The sequence below is a fragment of the Hippocampus guttulatus genome, chromosome 9 (assembly GCF_054856545.1).
Source record: "Hippocampus guttulatus isolate MCC_2025c chromosome 9, RoL_Hgut_1.0, whole genome shotgun sequence".
In the NCBI taxonomy this organism is placed as follows: Eukaryota; Metazoa; Chordata; class Actinopteri; order Syngnathiformes; family Syngnathidae; genus Hippocampus; species Hippocampus guttulatus.
Window position 1 is genome coordinate 13,979,664 of NC_141269.1, and position 17,515 is coordinate 13,997,178.

Sequence of the window (17,515 nt, forward strand, 5' to 3'; positions counted from 1 at the left end):
CATGTAGAGATTAAAATCAGAGAGTGACAGAGGGCATGTGCAGATTAAAATGGAGAGAGAGAGACAGCTTTTCAGGCGTACATTCACATTGTCGCTGAGTGTGAACCAAACCCACACTACCTGAACTCGTCAATGACAATATGTCAAGAAACATTTTAATGCCATCTGCATTCATGAATGAATGAATGTCTTGAGTTTTCAATGACAATCGTATATTTCTGCATGTATACAGTACAATCAATTAATATATTGTGGAAGATTTCAGTTGGTTCGAAAAGTAAAAAATATAGATTCACCATATATGGTAAAATATTTCATTTGTTTTTCAGATTTTTCTGACCCAAAGTCCACCATCTCAAACTATTACATAAAAAAGGATGATTGTTTTTCCGATAGAAATGTGAAATTAGTCTTCTGAAAATTATTTTTCTGTGTTAAATGAATCTGTAAAATATGAGTTAAGTTTTAAAAATGACCAATAACTACCGGTACTGAATTATATGAACCTTTCTACAATATTTAATTTGAGGTGCACCTGTGCATACTTTGCCGCACAGGACGTGGACTGAGATCCACATCCTGCGGCAAATGACACTTTACTGAACTTGAAATAGTGCATCATGCACTTAATTTAGCGGTCATCCTCTCCTTTGGGAAACAAATTCCTGATGTGCCACAAACCGAGTGGGTATCCATCCTTGCTTGCCGAGCCAGTTTGCGCTGCGTTCAGGCGTCCATCACCTTTGGTTGCCACGAGTGTGTGGAAGCGGGCGCCTATCGGAAGAGGCAGATTTTATTTTTTCTTTCTTTTAATTTCAAGGTCCAAATAGCAGACACAATGGAGAAGCACATACAATGCAGAATAACCAGTACACTTCCAGTTGCATACCTTATAGTCATTGCAGCTCTGCGAAAAGCCTCATGCTGCACTGTCTTTATTCTGTTGCTCCTAGAAACTGTACAATAGCGTGCATGCTACCTATCACTGCGTACAAGACTAATTAGCATGCAAACCCAAGAAAGGTATGGTTGAAAAGGGAAGCAATGGCACATACTCATTAAAAAAATAAAATTACGGCATCATTGAATAAACACTCTGAGAAGCACTTTTACTCATAATGATATTTATGGCTTTGGATGTGATAATCATGATACACAAAAAGTCAAGGCAGGATTAAAATTCAACATAGGTTGAGCACGGGGGAGAGAAAGGATTTAATAAAACTTAACGAACGCATGTCTTACGATGTTGAATTAGGTTATGTAAGTAATTTAGCAAAAAATATTAAGGGACAATGACTGTAATGGTTCATTAAAATATACGAATAGTAGATCTGCCACACGTGCAGATAAACGACTCATCAAAAAGTGCTGCTTACATCATGAGTTGCTAAGTGGGTAAGATTTTGGACTCAACATTAGCATGTACAAATCTCTTTCTTTGTGATTACCTTGAAAATAAATTTTCAACCATAACAAAACCAATTTAACATTAAACAATATAGATAAAATGTTCTTAAACCAGAAGACTCATAAAAATGATCCCTTTGCATCATGTCAAAAGTCATTGTGCACGTTGTCAAAATGTCATAACAGTATGCCTCCAAACTGCAAGTAAAAAGTACTTAACTGGAAATTTAAAAGTGTAAACTAAATGCATGTTGAATGTGTGCTTCTAATCAAGCAAGGAGGGTTCTGAAGGACGTATGATGGTGGGTCTGTTGGGAGCAGCCGGGGGTCTTCTGCTGCAGGAAGTCAGAAGTGGGATAGAATGGGAGGGAGAGAGAAACATGCAAGGAAAACACGTCATCAGCGAGTCATGCGCCATGATCCCCAAAGCACCACAAGCACCGCCACCATGGACATTCCCTTAACTTGCACTACACCAAAAAAATGCACCGGAAGCTCCATTTCCACCAAGAAATATGGTTTAGCACAATTATGAGAGCTTCCACTGTCTTATGTTCGGAAACGTACCAAAATAAATGACTTACAGTGGAGGTAGACACACTGACTTGTCTGTTAATTGTCAAAGAGCAGCCACTTTCCATGCTCAAATGGGAAGAACATGCAGTAAAAGGTGCCTCTTCTTAAACTTATGTTGGTGTCCCCCCCGAACCCCTTTTTTGTTGTTGTTTGTTTGTTTAGTCTGCCATGATTAGTTTTTTTCTTCTCAATTTAGTACTGTTACTGTGTAACACTGACCACTGTCGCGTTAAGGATAGCTGCTTTCTTGCAAGCTCAATGTTTCCTTACTTTGCCGTAGATTCTTTTTTTTAGATGGGCCTTTTAGTTTGGACTCATCCCACAATCATGATTTAGAGAAGTCCACAGAGCACTGTCTGCAGAACAACATAAAGTGGTCTCTCTACTTCGTTGAGTTGTTGTTTTGGTCTTTTGGGGAGGAAAGGGGGGCGGGTTGTTAGATTCGGCCTCTTTGGCGTAAATAATCAGATCAGTAAAAGATCTTTGTATCTGCAAGTAATAAAAAAACTTGCCTGATTGTCTTCTCATAATAAAGAGCCTTTTACGAAGCCATTTGTGTTGTATGTTGTATGATGTCACACTCTTCATGGAACTGTCTCAGCAATCTCTATCTTTGTAGCTCTATTATTGTTAGAAATGCAGCTGATGTTGTTGCTTACCTTGGGATGCCCGGCGGCAGCGCAGGAGGCACACGTGCCGGTCTGGAGGGAATCAGCGGAACGTTTGGATCAAAACCGGACTGGGCAGGCGGTGGGCCAGGTCGAGTGGGGACTGGTGGAGCCCCGAATGCCGGCGAGGGATTCAACGGTGGGGCAGGACCAGGTGTGGGTCCCCTGACTGCCGGGGGTCGGTTTGGGGGGGGCGCTGTTGCAGAAGCAGGGCGAATTCCTGCAGGAGGACTAAGATAGACAAAAATGTCAGTACAGTTGGGAAACATACAAGAATAAACAGCATTTTTGCAGAGGTGATGGGCATAGAGGAAACCGTTGTGGTCTTTCAAATAAATTTTGAGGCAGCAGTCAGGTATTTACAGCTCCAACATGGTTCACTTCTGAGGGAATGACATCATCGTTTTTAGTGCGTTGGCTATACTCGCCTGTCCATAAACACTAATGGAGGAATAAGTAAGAGAGATTTGTGTTTTCAAAGCCAGAAGTGCAGTTACTATTTTGAGATTGTGCCGGCTAAAAGCAAAAATATTAAGGTTTATTGCACACAGTGCTGTCTCCAGAGGTTCTCTCGCTTCAATAACCGTACGTCAAAAAAAAAAACAACAACAACAAAAAACATGGACCACAGCGCAGTAGTCCTTGAACGAAACCTGGGGAGAACCTAGCATTTGCTAACTTCATAAATACTCGTAAATGTTCGCCGCTCAGTGGGATAGGGGCTTTACGCATTTAGCATCTAACATTTTTCATCTCATGTTAACATTCAAGCTAGTCATGCCACACATTCTATCCACACTCGTTACCTAGACTCTTTGATCCAGGTGTCATCTACCGGTGGAGGCACAGGGGTTGAAACAGTGGTGGTACTGATGTCACCAATAATGACTAGAGATTCCTTCAGAGCATGGTACATCCTGAGCAGCTCATCTCTCCTCTGAGCCTGCTCAGCAGACTCTTCCATTAGGCTGCTTTGGTCCCCAGCTGAGTACAGGTAGGCCAGCAGCTCAGAGTGGATGAAGTCCTTTGCCTGGTGGTCAAAGAGCACAACAATCCATCCGTTCGTCTATCCATCCATTCACAGTGTGTGTGTGTGTGCGTATGTGTGTGTGTGTGTGAGAGTGTGTGTGTGTCTGTGTGAGACATTATCATCAACATCATGCGGCCCGTCCAGAGTCCCTGAACAACGCTCGCAGCCTTTCTGAAGTCAACATAAAACAAAAGTATGAGTGTCGCTTCTATTTGAATGTGTCGGGAGCGCGAGCGATTATTCAAAATATTTCCTGCTTCATAAAAAGGCAGCAAAGTCGTGTTTGACATGATTGAGGTTAGCATGTTGGTGGAGCCCTCGACAACCGTTTCAGTTTCTCACATTGCCCCTTTGAAAAATGAAATGCCCACCCCTGACTCATGGGATGTTGCAATCAGCTTATTTAGCAATGTTCTCTGTCCTCAATCTTTTTAGCACCATGGACCAGTTTCATGTCAAGACATATTTCGATAGAATAATTTCTTGTGGCACATATAATGAGATGCTGAAAGTCTCTGCAGGTGTCAAAATAAAAGGGAAACCTACATTGTTAATCATGAGGTGCATAATGGTCTTGGGCATGAGGTCTCTGATGGACTTGTTGACAATGCTGATATACGAGTCCACCAGGTTGCGGATGGTCTCCACCTGCCGTTCCAACTGCGGGTCCATAGATACGGTGTCGCTCGGAATCATCGCATCTTCATTTTCAGTCTACAGGGAGAAAGACAAGCCAAGTGAAGAGATACATATATAGATACACACATATAATACAGCTATTCCGAACATTTCGAGTTACAAATAGGATCACGGAACCGATTAAGTTTGTAGGTAGAGGTACCACTGTGCTTATTTGTGTACGACACAGAAGAATTATCCCATTTTTTTTAGATTTTAAAAACATTTTCATTGATTATTTTTCAAACTTTTAAAATCAGTCACTTTGACCAACAACACAAAAGCAGGTTCCACACAACATAGTTGTGGCCCTCTATGTTCTGTATCCAAAAAAAAGGGGCTAGTGACTACTTATCTGGAAAAGTTACCGTTAAGTGTCAACCCAAGTGTGCTTTAACCATCATCGCAATCTGGTACAACAAGTCCAAAGTGCCTAAAACCGTAACTGTCACACGACTACGAGTATCTTCAAATATCACCTGTTTAAAATGTAAATACCTGGTCTTTCTCAGGGTAAACACCAGCTCGGAGGAACGAGGCTTTCCAGCTGTCAACGTCCTCCTGAGTGTCACACGCCAGCTCGATCTGCCGCAGGTCTTTGTACACGTTTCTGTGTGATAAACACACACACACACACACACACACACATACACACGCAGACACACACACACACACACGCACGCACACACGCGCACACACACACACACACACACACACAAATACAATGACAGGACAGGTTACGATGTTCAAAAGGTGTAAAGGCGCAGTCGTTGGCAGCGGTGCACTTACCTCTGCTCAGTGTTGAATATGGCAAAGACGTGTTTGCTGGACATGAAACCCTTCTCCACATCTCTTAGCTTCAAGTTGTCAAGTGGCAACATGTACTTCTTCTCCTTCTCCTGATTACACAACATGCGATTTGCCACTTTACTATGTAAAATCACTTGTGGGAACATGATAAAAAGGGGTGGGCATTTTCCCAAATTTTGCTGGTCCGTCATTCTTCAGCGGCCTAGGCACCGGTCCGACACCTCACTTTTACCAGACATCCACCGATTAAGCAAATGTACGTAACAATGTGCATATAATGAGTGTGTATTTATTTGCAGTACTAAAATTTAACCTTTTCTGACAATTATAAAATTTACCCTAGTTACATTTGAGCATTGACCATCTCAAAGATGTGCACGAGCTGGAGCTAATAGGCTGTTAGTTACACTACCAACCGTTGGTCAGACACGTGTAGTATACTACATTCAATATTTCTTTAAAAAAAAAAAAAGGTGTTAGTAGCAATACAAATGTCATGCAAATGCAACAGCTGGAGCGAACAATTTTTTAAACATGAGGCACTGGACCGTCCTTACTTCTTCATCTTTGTACCAGGAAAGGGACTCTGCAGTGAGGACGAACCAGTAGTCCTTAGAGCCTCCCTTCATGATGCTAATGTTGATTGTCAACCAGCCTCGACGGATAACCTGTGCAAGACACAAACACTTTACGACTACTGTATACACAAACCACAAGACCCCCCCCCCAAGAAAACACCCATTAAAAAACAAAAAACAAACCAAAACAAAAAAATAAATAAATAACCAACAATCCTGAGAAATTCCAAAAAACAAACATGCAAGTTAAGCCCCTACAAACAAAGAAAGAAAAAAAAAACGAGACACGCACAAATTCAACACACTTGAAAGAGAGTCACCTTCCCTGCATCCCTTTCTCTGCCAGACTTAGGCACAAGCAGACAGACACAAGGGAACATGCGCGTGAGGAAAAACGGACACTGGGGTGTGTAAAAGTATGATACAACTGGAAAGTAACAGTTGCAACCAATTTGTCTAGATGTTTATATTTGTGCACTTGTGCGAGTCGGTTAACGTTGGGAATAAAATTTCACTTTTGAGCAGACCTATCTCAGAGTATTACTTTACCCCTAAACTGATGCGAGGGATTGAATGAAAAAAGCCCATTACTCAAGAGTCATCCATGATGATGATCTCTTTCACCCTCCCCTGCCCCCACTGTCACAAAGTTCCACAAAATGCTCAAAAGGATGGTTGAAGGACACCCACGCAGGAGAAAGGGACAAGAGATGGAAGAGGATGCTAAGATACTTACAAGAATCTCTCCCTGGACCGTGAAATGTAGGAACAATACGGGAGAGTTAAAAATTAACAAACAAACAAACAAACAAAAAAGTACACAAGGGCAGACGTGTGTTAATGGGAATCAACAAAAGACAGATATGGCATGACATGCAACCACAACTGACCAAGACATAAAAAGAATCACAAGGCAACCAATTACCTGGTTCGGCATGACTCTTTTCTTGGTGGCATTCGCAGCCGTCCTCTGCTGCGCACTGCAAGATCAGATGTTTTGCTTCATAAGCAATGGTCTACTAAAGATTTAGTAAGATGTATTTTTATTAAGTAGGTAATGAAATGATTTTTTTCCCTGGGAGGCCCAAATTGACTTTCTTCTGACTTTAGTACACTATCATGCATGTGTACAATGGGTGTACTGTAATTGTTTTAAGCACTGCGGCTGGCCATCTCTCTTTCTGATGGGATTTTTATTACAATCATCTTAAGAAGTTCCTTTAATTCATCGTAGTCATTGTACATGCTATTTATTTATTCATCACTATTGTACTGTATATATAAGGCAAGCTAAAAAACACACACACACAGAACTAGAGTGAGGCAGAACAAAAATAAACAACTGTTCATCCCCTTGCACCGGAAATCATATCTCACTTGGCAAACCCGATGAAGTCCTCATGATTAGTGTTGATGTAGGAGAGTTCAATGTCAATTAACAGGAGCACCTGATGGGCCAAACATGACAAATATTTGCACAAGACCTTTCAAAGATTCAACGTGCACACATATGCGCACTGACCTGATCTTTAGTCTTGCTGTCCCTCTCTCTGATGTAAGTGGTGACAATTCGCTCAGTCTCTTCTCTAAGGCGAGGATAGGATCCAAGCTACAGACAGCAAAAAGAACACACACTGCTGCAGGCACCGCAACGACAGTAACTACACAACACTGTGCGCGCGAGTCAGCATAAAAACGCTGTTCCACACTAGCACAGACAGTTGAAGTGTGCATTATTAACAAATGCATGAAGCAAGAGTAAGACATGCAAAATTAGTATGGTGGGACCTCAGAGTTCGACCATTTCACATCAAAGAGGAATTATTTTTCATTTTTTCCTAAATGAACATGTAATGGATTGTGTTTGACCTTTGAGGTTCCACTGTGTTAGAGTAGCGTAACCTCAAACTCTGCCAGAACATCAGTGAGATACTTGAAACGATGAGTGCAAAGAGCTGTCGTGAGGAAGGAAAATGGGTTGAAGGACAGAGGATAATATAGTTTTGATCAAAATACAAGGCAGGTTCTCTTTTCGAATTTGTGATATTCCTTAGCGTGTCATGGGAAATGGGTTTAATCAGTGAGAGGGGTGGTTAAATCACTGCTCTTAGTGCGGATGGGGTGAAGAGGGCTGGTCAAGGTCCAGGATCGGGGGGGTCTTAAATTTAAAAAGGGAATCACAGGATGAGGTGGGTGCTGAGTGAAGCCTGTAATCATTAACAGCAATTAGACAGCAACACGTTAGTGCTTTTTCTTCTGTGCATTGATCTATCTTGGATTGCGTTTTATCATTCTGTCGCACCACCTGTCCGCAACTCCCGTTTACCTTTTCGGTGCATTTCCTTATCAGGGTGACAAGCTCGGTGACGACGAGGTCAACGCATTTCAGACAGGGGTCTTTCAGCTTAATGATCTGCTTTTTCACTATAGCTTCAAACGCCAAGTCAGGAGTGAACAGGCCTGTCCTGTGGTGATGCATTATGGGAGTTGGACAATTAATGGAAGATGAGCTAGTGTAGCATTGCATAGAAAGGTGGTGGAGAAGGGTGGCAGAGAAAGGAAAGCCCATGTTTGAGGAGTAAATAGTGATGCCAATGAGGAAGACTATGACAAAAAGGGAAAAAAGGGAACATTTGAGTTAGTTCTGCTTCATGTTCTGGCTAATTAAACAAGCTGTAGGTTTGCATATGAAAAAATAAAGCGGGGGCATACCTTGATTCATTATTTAATGAATCGAGGTAACCCATGTAGTTGCCACTGGATCGTAATTCTTCATTTGACCAGGAAGTTTTATCCAAATAGCTATTTGTAACAATAAAGTGAAAGGCGCAACAACTTTCCTTTCACCTTACAGAGCATGACTGTTACTGTGCATAGTTTATAGCAGGAAATGCTGAAAAAGCACTGCCACAAAACCACAAACAAAACTGACTCTCAGAAAGAAACAATAAACAAAGACAGGTGATGATATTCACCAAGAAGGCAGAAATAAAAACTAGTAAGGCACGCGTTGACAGCTGAAAATGCTGTATCCCACATATCCCTCCTGTTTAAGATACTGTATATGTGGAGTTGGTATATGTACCATAGTATTTTTATCTGGTCAATGTTAGGAAACATCTTATGTGAGCATGTTCCAGACAAAAAGACTCAGTGGTGGCAACAAACGACTCTACGACCAATACATTTAGGTGAGATACAATAAAGTTATTACATGTCTCAACTTTACTGGACTCTTTCTTGATATGTCAGACCAAGTCTGAACTAAGAATAGTGGTAGAGCTTCGGTTTACGAGTAGAGCACAAAGTACATCATTACACCGACCAAATAAAGCCGCAAAAAGAGAGAGCGAGAGAGAGAGAGAGATAGCTGCAACTTGAATTGTTACGAACCGGCACAGGAACACATGTAGAACCGTTTCTGACCACACAGCTTCTCAGAGACACCACTGCGGTGAACCCAGTGCAGCTCAGACTTTAAAGTGCAAAACTAAATCAACTTTTAAGGGAGACATATTATGATTACCCCATCCGCAATTTAGAAAATGTGGCAGGTTCACCCCCACTACTGCCAAACCAATGATAAGTATGCCTTTTGTTAACATGATGACTGGCGTGAAAGTGAAAAGTGGAGAATGCAGAGCCCAGAATGTGGACGAAAAAAAAGTGAGTATTTTTTCCTGATGCAGGAAGCACTTCAGAACACGTCACTGAAAATCCCCTTTTGAAACACATGTAAGACAAACAAACAAAAAATATTTGGCTGTTTAATTTCATACTTGATGAGTCGGCCTGCCCTCCAGAGGCCCAATTATTTGTAAGCAATGACTAGGCCACATTTCCATAATATGTCCCCTTTAATGCTAATGTGAATATGAAGTGCAAAAACATGTAGTTGCATTATGGCCACAAAAATGCTCCTGGCAGCACTGCAGTTGACTAAGCTCTCTGGTGTACGAGCATGGCAGAGACCATGCGGTGATACCTTATTAGTGCACTGCCTGACTGTGTTGATGAGCTCCTGGATGACCATGTCGATGCATTTCAGACACGGCTCTTTCAGCTTAATGACCTGCTTTTTCACTATGGCCTCAAACGCCAAGTCTGGGGTGAACAGGCCTGTCCTGAAGGACATACAGATGAAACAGACATGGAGCAGGAAGACAGGAGGAGCACATGGAGGGACCACTTAACCAGAAAATAAGCCAGGGTATCAAAACAGATCCAATTTTAAAAACACCACAGCATAATGAGTCGTAACATGAAGAACATGGATGTTATCAGACTAACAAACAAGGGAGAGCGCTGAGACACAAGCTAACAGAAGGAGGCAAAGTGTTTATATGCAGTATGTTGACTGGCTGTTCCAACTTGCCTGACTCCATGGATGTTTTTGATTGCGTAACTGATCTCTTTCCTCAGCTCCTTCTCATCAAACTCCATCTAAGACACAAAAGAAGCAAAGTCTTAAATATTTCATAGAACGAAGGAATGTTTTAGACAGTACATCCTTCCAGGCTGCATGCTTGTTGCTATATGCCTGTGAAAAATGATCAGACTTTATCCGTCAACATCAGTCATGATCAGTTACCTTAATGAAAGTGAACACCGTAACTATAGTTACCTTCACCAGCTCAAAAGGAAAACGCTCGTGAAAAATGCGGTTGATCTTTGCTCCTCCAGATAAATTGGAGGTATCCACCTGATCCCCCGAGCCTTCGATGCACTTCTCAAAGTCCACACCAAACTGCTGCACCATCCTGCATGTGAAGCGGTGTCATCGTTTTCAAATATATTAATGTGTGTGTGCGCGTGTGTGTGTGTGTGTGTGTACTGACTGAAGCAACGCCTTGGTTTTGCGTGTAGGATCATCAGGACGAAAGTTTTTGTATTCCTCAACCTCTTTCTCAAGGGAGAGCAGCTGGCTTTGCAGCTTGCTGCGCAACCCTGGCAGAGTGTCACGGATGTGGTTGGTAAGTTGCTGAAGGAAAAAAAAAACATTTAAATTGAACTTCAATATTGTATAAACAATAATCCAACACAGTAGGTGAAAAACATCTCGAAGAGACATTTCTGAATATGTTTCTTGAATAGTTGAGTGTAAATGCAACAAGATGGCCTTCGCAAGTCAAGCAGATATGACACTTCTCGTCTTTCTAGAAACTGCCTCCATCTGCATCAATTTTGCTCTTCTGGACATTTTGGCATCATTTTTTTCTATTGCTCAATTTGTTGTGTTGGGAAAATTGTACCGACGTGGTTATGTACACTGCTATCTAGTGGCAGGATGCTGTCACTTCATCGGTAATGATCGCCATGCATTGTGGGAAATGTAGTTAGACCTCAGTTTGGCCTTTCAATTTCTCACCACATTAAATGATGTGGCAGGCCACATTTGGCCCATGTGTTTATACAATACAATACATCCTGATTTATATGTTTGACAAGTATGTGTTAGGAGAGGAACATGAGAAGATTACACTGTACACAGAACGTTGTCTGCAGGGCAACATCATGCGTGCCGTGTCAAAGTTATTGTTTTATTACTCTTACATGTTAATATAAACATTGCGTAGCTTTTTTTAGGCTAGGTGTGCAGCTGACCTGATTCAGTGACTTCTGCAGGTGTGGCGTGCCCATGCGCTCTGCAAAATGTCTGTATGCAGGATGGGACAAAAAGAACTTGCGCTCAGCAGCCAAAGCAGCACGGATGTCTTTCTTCCCATCAATGTCCTTCTGACTGCGATTCACCACCCCAATGTAACCTGCAGAGGATAAAGACAGAACATTTTACGAATGACAGTAAAGGAGGCCCTGAGTTGGTGGTTCTTAACCTTGTTGAAGGAACTGAGTGTGTGTGTGTGTGTGTGTGTGTGTGTGTGTGTGTGTGTGTGTGTGTGTGTGTGTGTGTGTGTGTGTGTGTGTGTGTGTGTGTGTGTGTGTGTGTGCTTGCGCATCTTGTCCGACACCAAACCCCTGAGACTAGCACCCCGATTCCCTGGGTGTTGTTCAAAACCAACTTAAGAACCTGTGCTCTATAAGCATCAAACTGGCCAAAAATGAACATCTTTTTTGGCTCTCTCTGCTTCAAAAATGGGTGCACCATAAACAGCGGGCAGGAATAGCGTGTATATAAGTTTGTTGAGTGTGTGTGTGTGTTTTCACCCCTGCGAAGAGGAAGCAGTTTGTTTTCCAGAATGTCTCGAGCATCAGTCCCCTCATCCATCAAGTCCAGCTTGGTAATCACGCCAATAGTCCGCAAACCTGAAGACAAATATGTCACAACCAAAAATGGCACCCCAATATTTATTTCACACATTCAATAGAATTTTACACACTATTCATTCATTGACTCAATTACTCAGCAGTGGTCCCCAACCTTTATTGTGCCACGGAGCAGTTGAGACAATTACATGCTGTTCGCGGCCCAGCAACCATTTTTTAAATTGCCAATTTTAAAGTGCTGGTAAAGACGACAAAGATAATTATAGACTAATTAACCCTTTTCTTAACATATACATTTTTTCATTCATTTCAAAGTGCTATTCTAGACACAAAGACAGAGAGACAAAAGTCACAATGTAGAGAAAAGGTTGTAAAGAGAATAAGCTAACGAGGCTGAAAAATTCAAACGGCCACAACCATCCTACCCTGAGGATCGACCTCCTTGGCAATCTTGAGGGCATCTGAGTTGGCCAGGTCAGTATTTGCGGGAGTGACGGCCAGAATGAGGCAGCTCTCCTTGGTGATGAACTGAAGCAGCATGTCTCTAATCTGGTGTTCAATGTCTACAGGCTGGTCTCCAACAGCCACTTTTGTCATTCCCGGCAGGTCAATCAGGGTCAGGTTTAACACTGAGAGGTATCGACAGAGGAGAAAAGAAACCTGAAGCAAGAACACAGAAAACGTTTGTGTGTTTTATCTCTTAGTGGGTGTTTTCCTCACCATGGGGGGAGTAGACTCGAAGGTTGATTGGGATGGTTGAAATGCCCTTGTTGGATCCGGTGAGCCGGTCAGTTTCTGCTTCAATCTCCTGACGGACTTCGTCAAAGTCCACAAATTTACGGCCCTTACAATGAAGGAACTCTGCATATTCTGCATGAAAACAGAGAACATGAAAATAAGATGATGCAGAGAACGGAAAAGGCCGATTGCGTGCTATAAGACAAATTTTAAGTAGCCATGACAGCCATATTAACAGCCATATTAACTCATAGGGCCGTATTTTTGTTCTCTACTAGTAGCACAACTGCACGGTCACTACTCACTTACGAGGGGTGAACAATTACCGTATTTTCCGCACTGTAAGGCGCTTCAGAGTACCAGGCGCACCTTCAATGATTTTTAAACTGTTTTCATGTACTGTATAGGACACATTACTATCCCATCTGTTTTACTCCTGAGGGGAAAAGTTGAGATGTTTGTTTTGAGTGAGGCGCTAATTCAGACATCCTCCATTTGGGGGAGGAAGAGAAGAAAAGTCAACATGTATTCAACACACAATGGGGACATTTGCAGGAACACATATATGTGTTTATGCCTCGAAGTACCGGTACCTATTCCACTTGCCTGCTTTGTTGTTAACGAGTTGCAGGATGAGTGGACGACGGGTGACGATACCAGACCCTCTGGGCAAGAAATCTCTGCAGGGGAGAGAAAAGTGATGTTTAACAAACACAATAATAACAACCTAAATATAATATATCAGGATCAGTATCTCTTATGGCTGCAGCACTATAACACAACTGCATTGGGCAGTTCAGAAGAAAAATCATTGGTACCGCCCTACCCACTCTCGAGGACTTGCACACCACTAGAACCAAGGCAAGGAAAATCCTACTGGACCCCCCAAACCCTGCACACCACCTTTTCCAGCTACTCCCTTCTGGTAAGCGCTCCTGAACCATGCGCACCAACCAGCATTCATTCAAACAGCTTCTTCCCTCTCGCCATTGACTCCTTAAACAGTGACTCAAATCTATAGTGGCGCTTTGTATTTTTGCACACCCCAGTGGAACAGTTTTACCACAATGATCATTGTAGCTCCAGCTCTGTACATAGTTTGACGATTGTCGCTGATTAATATTCCACAGCACCAGACACCTTCAAGTGCTCAAGGACTTTCTGTATAATTGCACACCCAAAGTTGAAGTACAACTTCTACTAGTCACTTAGAAAATGGTGCAACGATTATCCGCACCAACTGCACAACCGTCATAGTATTGTATCACACCACTGATCACTTATCTCTGCTCGATGACTCTACACATTGGCACACAGCTGTCATTGGGTGGTACTACTGCACAATGGTACCCTTACATATTGGAAAGTATTTCGATACTTATATGTCATGTCTTTGTTTATCGTAGTTGCTTGTTATTGCAATACTGGTGTAGCCTATACTACAGGAGACAAATTCCTTGTGTGTTCTCGTTCCCTTTGTGCACATACAATATGAGCTCATCAGAATGGAAACTCCTGTTCAATAGAATTGTGATTATTTCCAGGTCAATGATGACACATCACTCTCGGCAATGGCAACGTGGCTGTCCTTATTAAAGCCACACTGATTTGACAGTCTCAACAAAATACACACATAGTATCAAACGTAATAATACGCAACATGAAAGAAGCAATAACGCCCAAAGCAATGTTGACACAAATGTTAATGTTATGTAATATTTTCTGACTGACATCATTTTGTTTTGGAGTTGTTGAAGTTTTTATGGTTATGTTATGTGATTTCCAGAGCGACTGACCCCTATGTACAGTAACTATCACTTCTTATTTCAGTGGGAGTAAAAGTATATCAACTTTACATACTAAACTTTACTTGTTCAATACAACTTTTTTGGGATCCATGAACAATTATGTGCAAATTGCTATTTTCAGACGCTTTATTGCCGTAAAATGTGACATGACATACCACATTTGTGTACTCGTCAGGGTTAAGTGTTTCAAAATTGATTCTTATTTGCAGTGTTACAACAATTAATTGGTTAATCAATAAGTAATCGGTTATCAAATAGATAATTATTTGTTATGGACTCAATCAGTAACTGAATCATAATTATTTTCTGCACTGCGAACTTAACATAATGTCCTTTTTTTAATGACATGGTGAAAATTAAAACTTGTTTTAATTCGATTTTTGGACAAAATTATGTACAGAATAATAGATTATTATGTAATTTTTCTCACACTTGTGTAATCATTATAATGCTGACATTCAACATGTTTTTTTCTTTTAAGAGAATCAGTGATTCAATGGTTAGCCCCTCCATGTTTCCATGCTGATGAGCTATTGCTTCCCCAATATAAAATATTCAACAGCAATTCAATATATCGGTCAAGCCTGCTACACAGCATCTTTTTAGCAGGTTAGCAGGTCTGACACACACACACACACACACACACACACACACACACGCACGCACACACACACACACACACACACACACACACTAACAACCACTCACACCTACTACGCCTGTTCTCCAATGCTGACGGAGCATTCAGGAAGTTACACAACAATCCCATCCTCTTTCCTTCGTATTTCCTATGACTTGCGAAAGCACCAAACCAAATTCTGTGACTGGATATTAATGTTGAAAACATGTCTTTACATTAAATGACTGAAAGATCTGCTAAAAAGAAAACACAAATGGAATGAAAATAGAAATACTGAATGGGAAAATTAATGGATAAGTCAAAGTACATTGAACTCTGACAGAAAGTCAAATGTAAAAAAAAAAGGCCTCAAAGATCTACTTAGTATCACATTTTAACAGTTGATAGACCTCAAGTCACAAGAGGAACAATCACACAGAAAATGATGTAATATGAAATATTCTCCAAGTTATATTTTAGTTCACATCCATGGAATGTTACCCCTAGCCCAAAATACAAATAATCTTAATCAGTTGGCTTCATCTAACCACCCTTATTTCTGATTGGTCTCACCAATTGCCACTGTGGGGCCAGTGGCCTTAAATACTTGAACTTGGAGCAAACAGATTTGTTAATTGCAAACGTTGGAAAAAGTCACTCCAACCGTCAAACGAAACAAAGAATATCAACAGCTTCATTAGTGGGCTCATAAACAGACATGAAATAGCTCAGGCACCCTTTGTGAAAATCTGCTTGAAAGTGTGTCATGTACTCATGACAGTGCAGCTGGTGATATCACTGATGACCCCACACATCAGCGCATCAATGGCCCTACTGTCTCCCCCAGAAACCGCTTGGGACCCAGACAAAAGGCAAAAGGGTAAAGGAAGGCATGGCCGCGCAAGCCACATTCCCCAACTCAACACTGACAACATCATGAAATGTAGACCCGTCAGATGTTCCTTTTCTGAGCTCGTATGAACAATAATTTCTTGAAGGAAGTTTTTATGCGCCTGTATTACCAATGAAGTTCTAACAGTTGGTTTCTTGTTATTTGTCTGGAGGGGGACCTCATTAAGATTCTGTCAGTCTCATGCGAATAGCTCACAAATTCAGCAGTGCTGGCATCCTAAAAGACTCCAACCGGTTCCACTCATTTCTGCTCATTAAATCTATTTATCCAGAAAACACAACACTCCGGGACACAGGTGTCGAATTCAAGCCCGCGGCTAGAACAAGCCCACAAAATCGTGTTATGTAGTGGAGCTCCAGTATCAAAAACAGGTATCCATTCAATTTGCTGTCTATATGTAATAATGTGATTTGGTGATCATGTATTTGTTGGAGTCATAAACGTCTGAGGGAAACCGTAACTACAATGAGGCACGTGACAAAAATGAGTTGTACTGTACTAAGCCTGCTGTAAATATAGATCTTAAAGTGAGACATTGACCTGAGCTATGCAGTGCATGGCCAATAAAATACGTGTTTACAGCCTTAGGGGAGTGTTCTTAAGGAGCTCTGACTTGGTTAATGTTTGACAGAAATGCTGGAGCTGAGCGATCAGACAAAAAAATTTCAAAAAATGTCTGTGCAATTACGCGCGTTTATGTGTGTGTTTTAGCTAATTAAACCGTTAGTGTTTTGCTTCAATAAAAACACGAATTAACTTGCGTCAAAAGCGTAATCGTTGATGGTGAATCGCTCATCTTCTAAAAAGCAAATAAACCACAGAGAAAGCGCCTTGTTGGCGACTTTTACACGAGACACAAGTAGCGGAACGAGGAGCAAGGAACTGAAAATATTTCACTTCATAAGTATCACACATTCACAATGAAAATTTCACATCAAGAGTACAACCTGCCAACGAAATTCTCCAGAACGGAGCTCTTCCCCGCGCTCTGGCCGCCGACGACCGCTATTTGGGGCAGTTCCAAGTTGCAACTCTGGCCGATGGAGCTGAAAGCGTCCTGAAGCTTGTTGATGAGGGGAATAAGGTCTTCCATCCCCCGGTTTCCCATGGTGGCACCCCGATCCGCTCAGCGGGCTCCAAGTGCTTGTCTCCACTGTCAAAAAGAAGGCCGATGGGTCGCTTATCAAAAGTTCCAGATGTCACTGCGCGGTCAGTCAAATATGTAGGATTTTTCCCCTCTAGTAAAAGGAGGTGATAATAAACCTTGACACGTCTTGGATGCAATAAAATAACAGGCAGGCTTAATGACGATGTACTGAAGCCACATTGAAAACTTTTGTCATTATCCGGTCAGGCGACACCCGCGCACACACCTCACACGCACACACACTCAATGTCAGACGAGAAGCTCAAACCCGCCCCCGTAAGCACTCACCTCTCTCATTGGCCCTTTCAAACGTCC

At 41.8% G+C, this 17,515-nt stretch overlaps 1 protein-coding gene across 4 annotated transcripts; it reads right to left on the reverse strand.

Annotated features, from left to right (window-relative positions):
* Window positions 1-129: 129 nt before the first annotated feature.
* Window positions 130-17,425, reverse strand: LOC147200441 (dynamin-2-like). Of its 4 annotated transcripts, none has more exons than XM_086119380.1 (21): window positions 17,001-17,425; window positions 13,320-13,393; window positions 12,696-12,845; window positions 12,401-12,604; window positions 11,916-12,014; window positions 11,355-11,515; window positions 10,589-10,731; window positions 10,375-10,510; window positions 10,126-10,193; window positions 9,736-9,874; window positions 7,273-7,359; window positions 7,128-7,198; window positions 6,676-6,730; window positions 6,487-6,498; window positions 5,730-5,840; window positions 5,152-5,261; window positions 4,861-4,972; window positions 4,231-4,398; window positions 3,461-3,684; window positions 2,646-2,885; window positions 130-774 (listed from the first exon to the last, which is right to left on the reverse strand). In XM_086119380.1, the coding sequence occupies exons 1-21, from the start codon at window positions 17,159-17,161 to the stop codon at window positions 738-740; spliced, it is 2,562 nt and encodes an 853-aa protein (XP_085975506.1). In that variant the 5' UTR covers window positions 17,162-17,425; the 3' UTR covers window positions 130-737. The 4 variants fall into 4 exon arrangements, with proteins under 4 accessions (XP_085975506.1, XP_085975504.1, XP_085975503.1 ...); XM_086119378.1 differs by lacking the exon at window positions 130-774 and adding an exon at window positions 1,105-1,742; XM_086119377.1 differs by lacking the exon at window positions 130-774 and adding an exon at window positions 1,105-1,745.
* Between the last annotated feature and the right edge of the window lie 90 nt (window positions 17,426-17,515).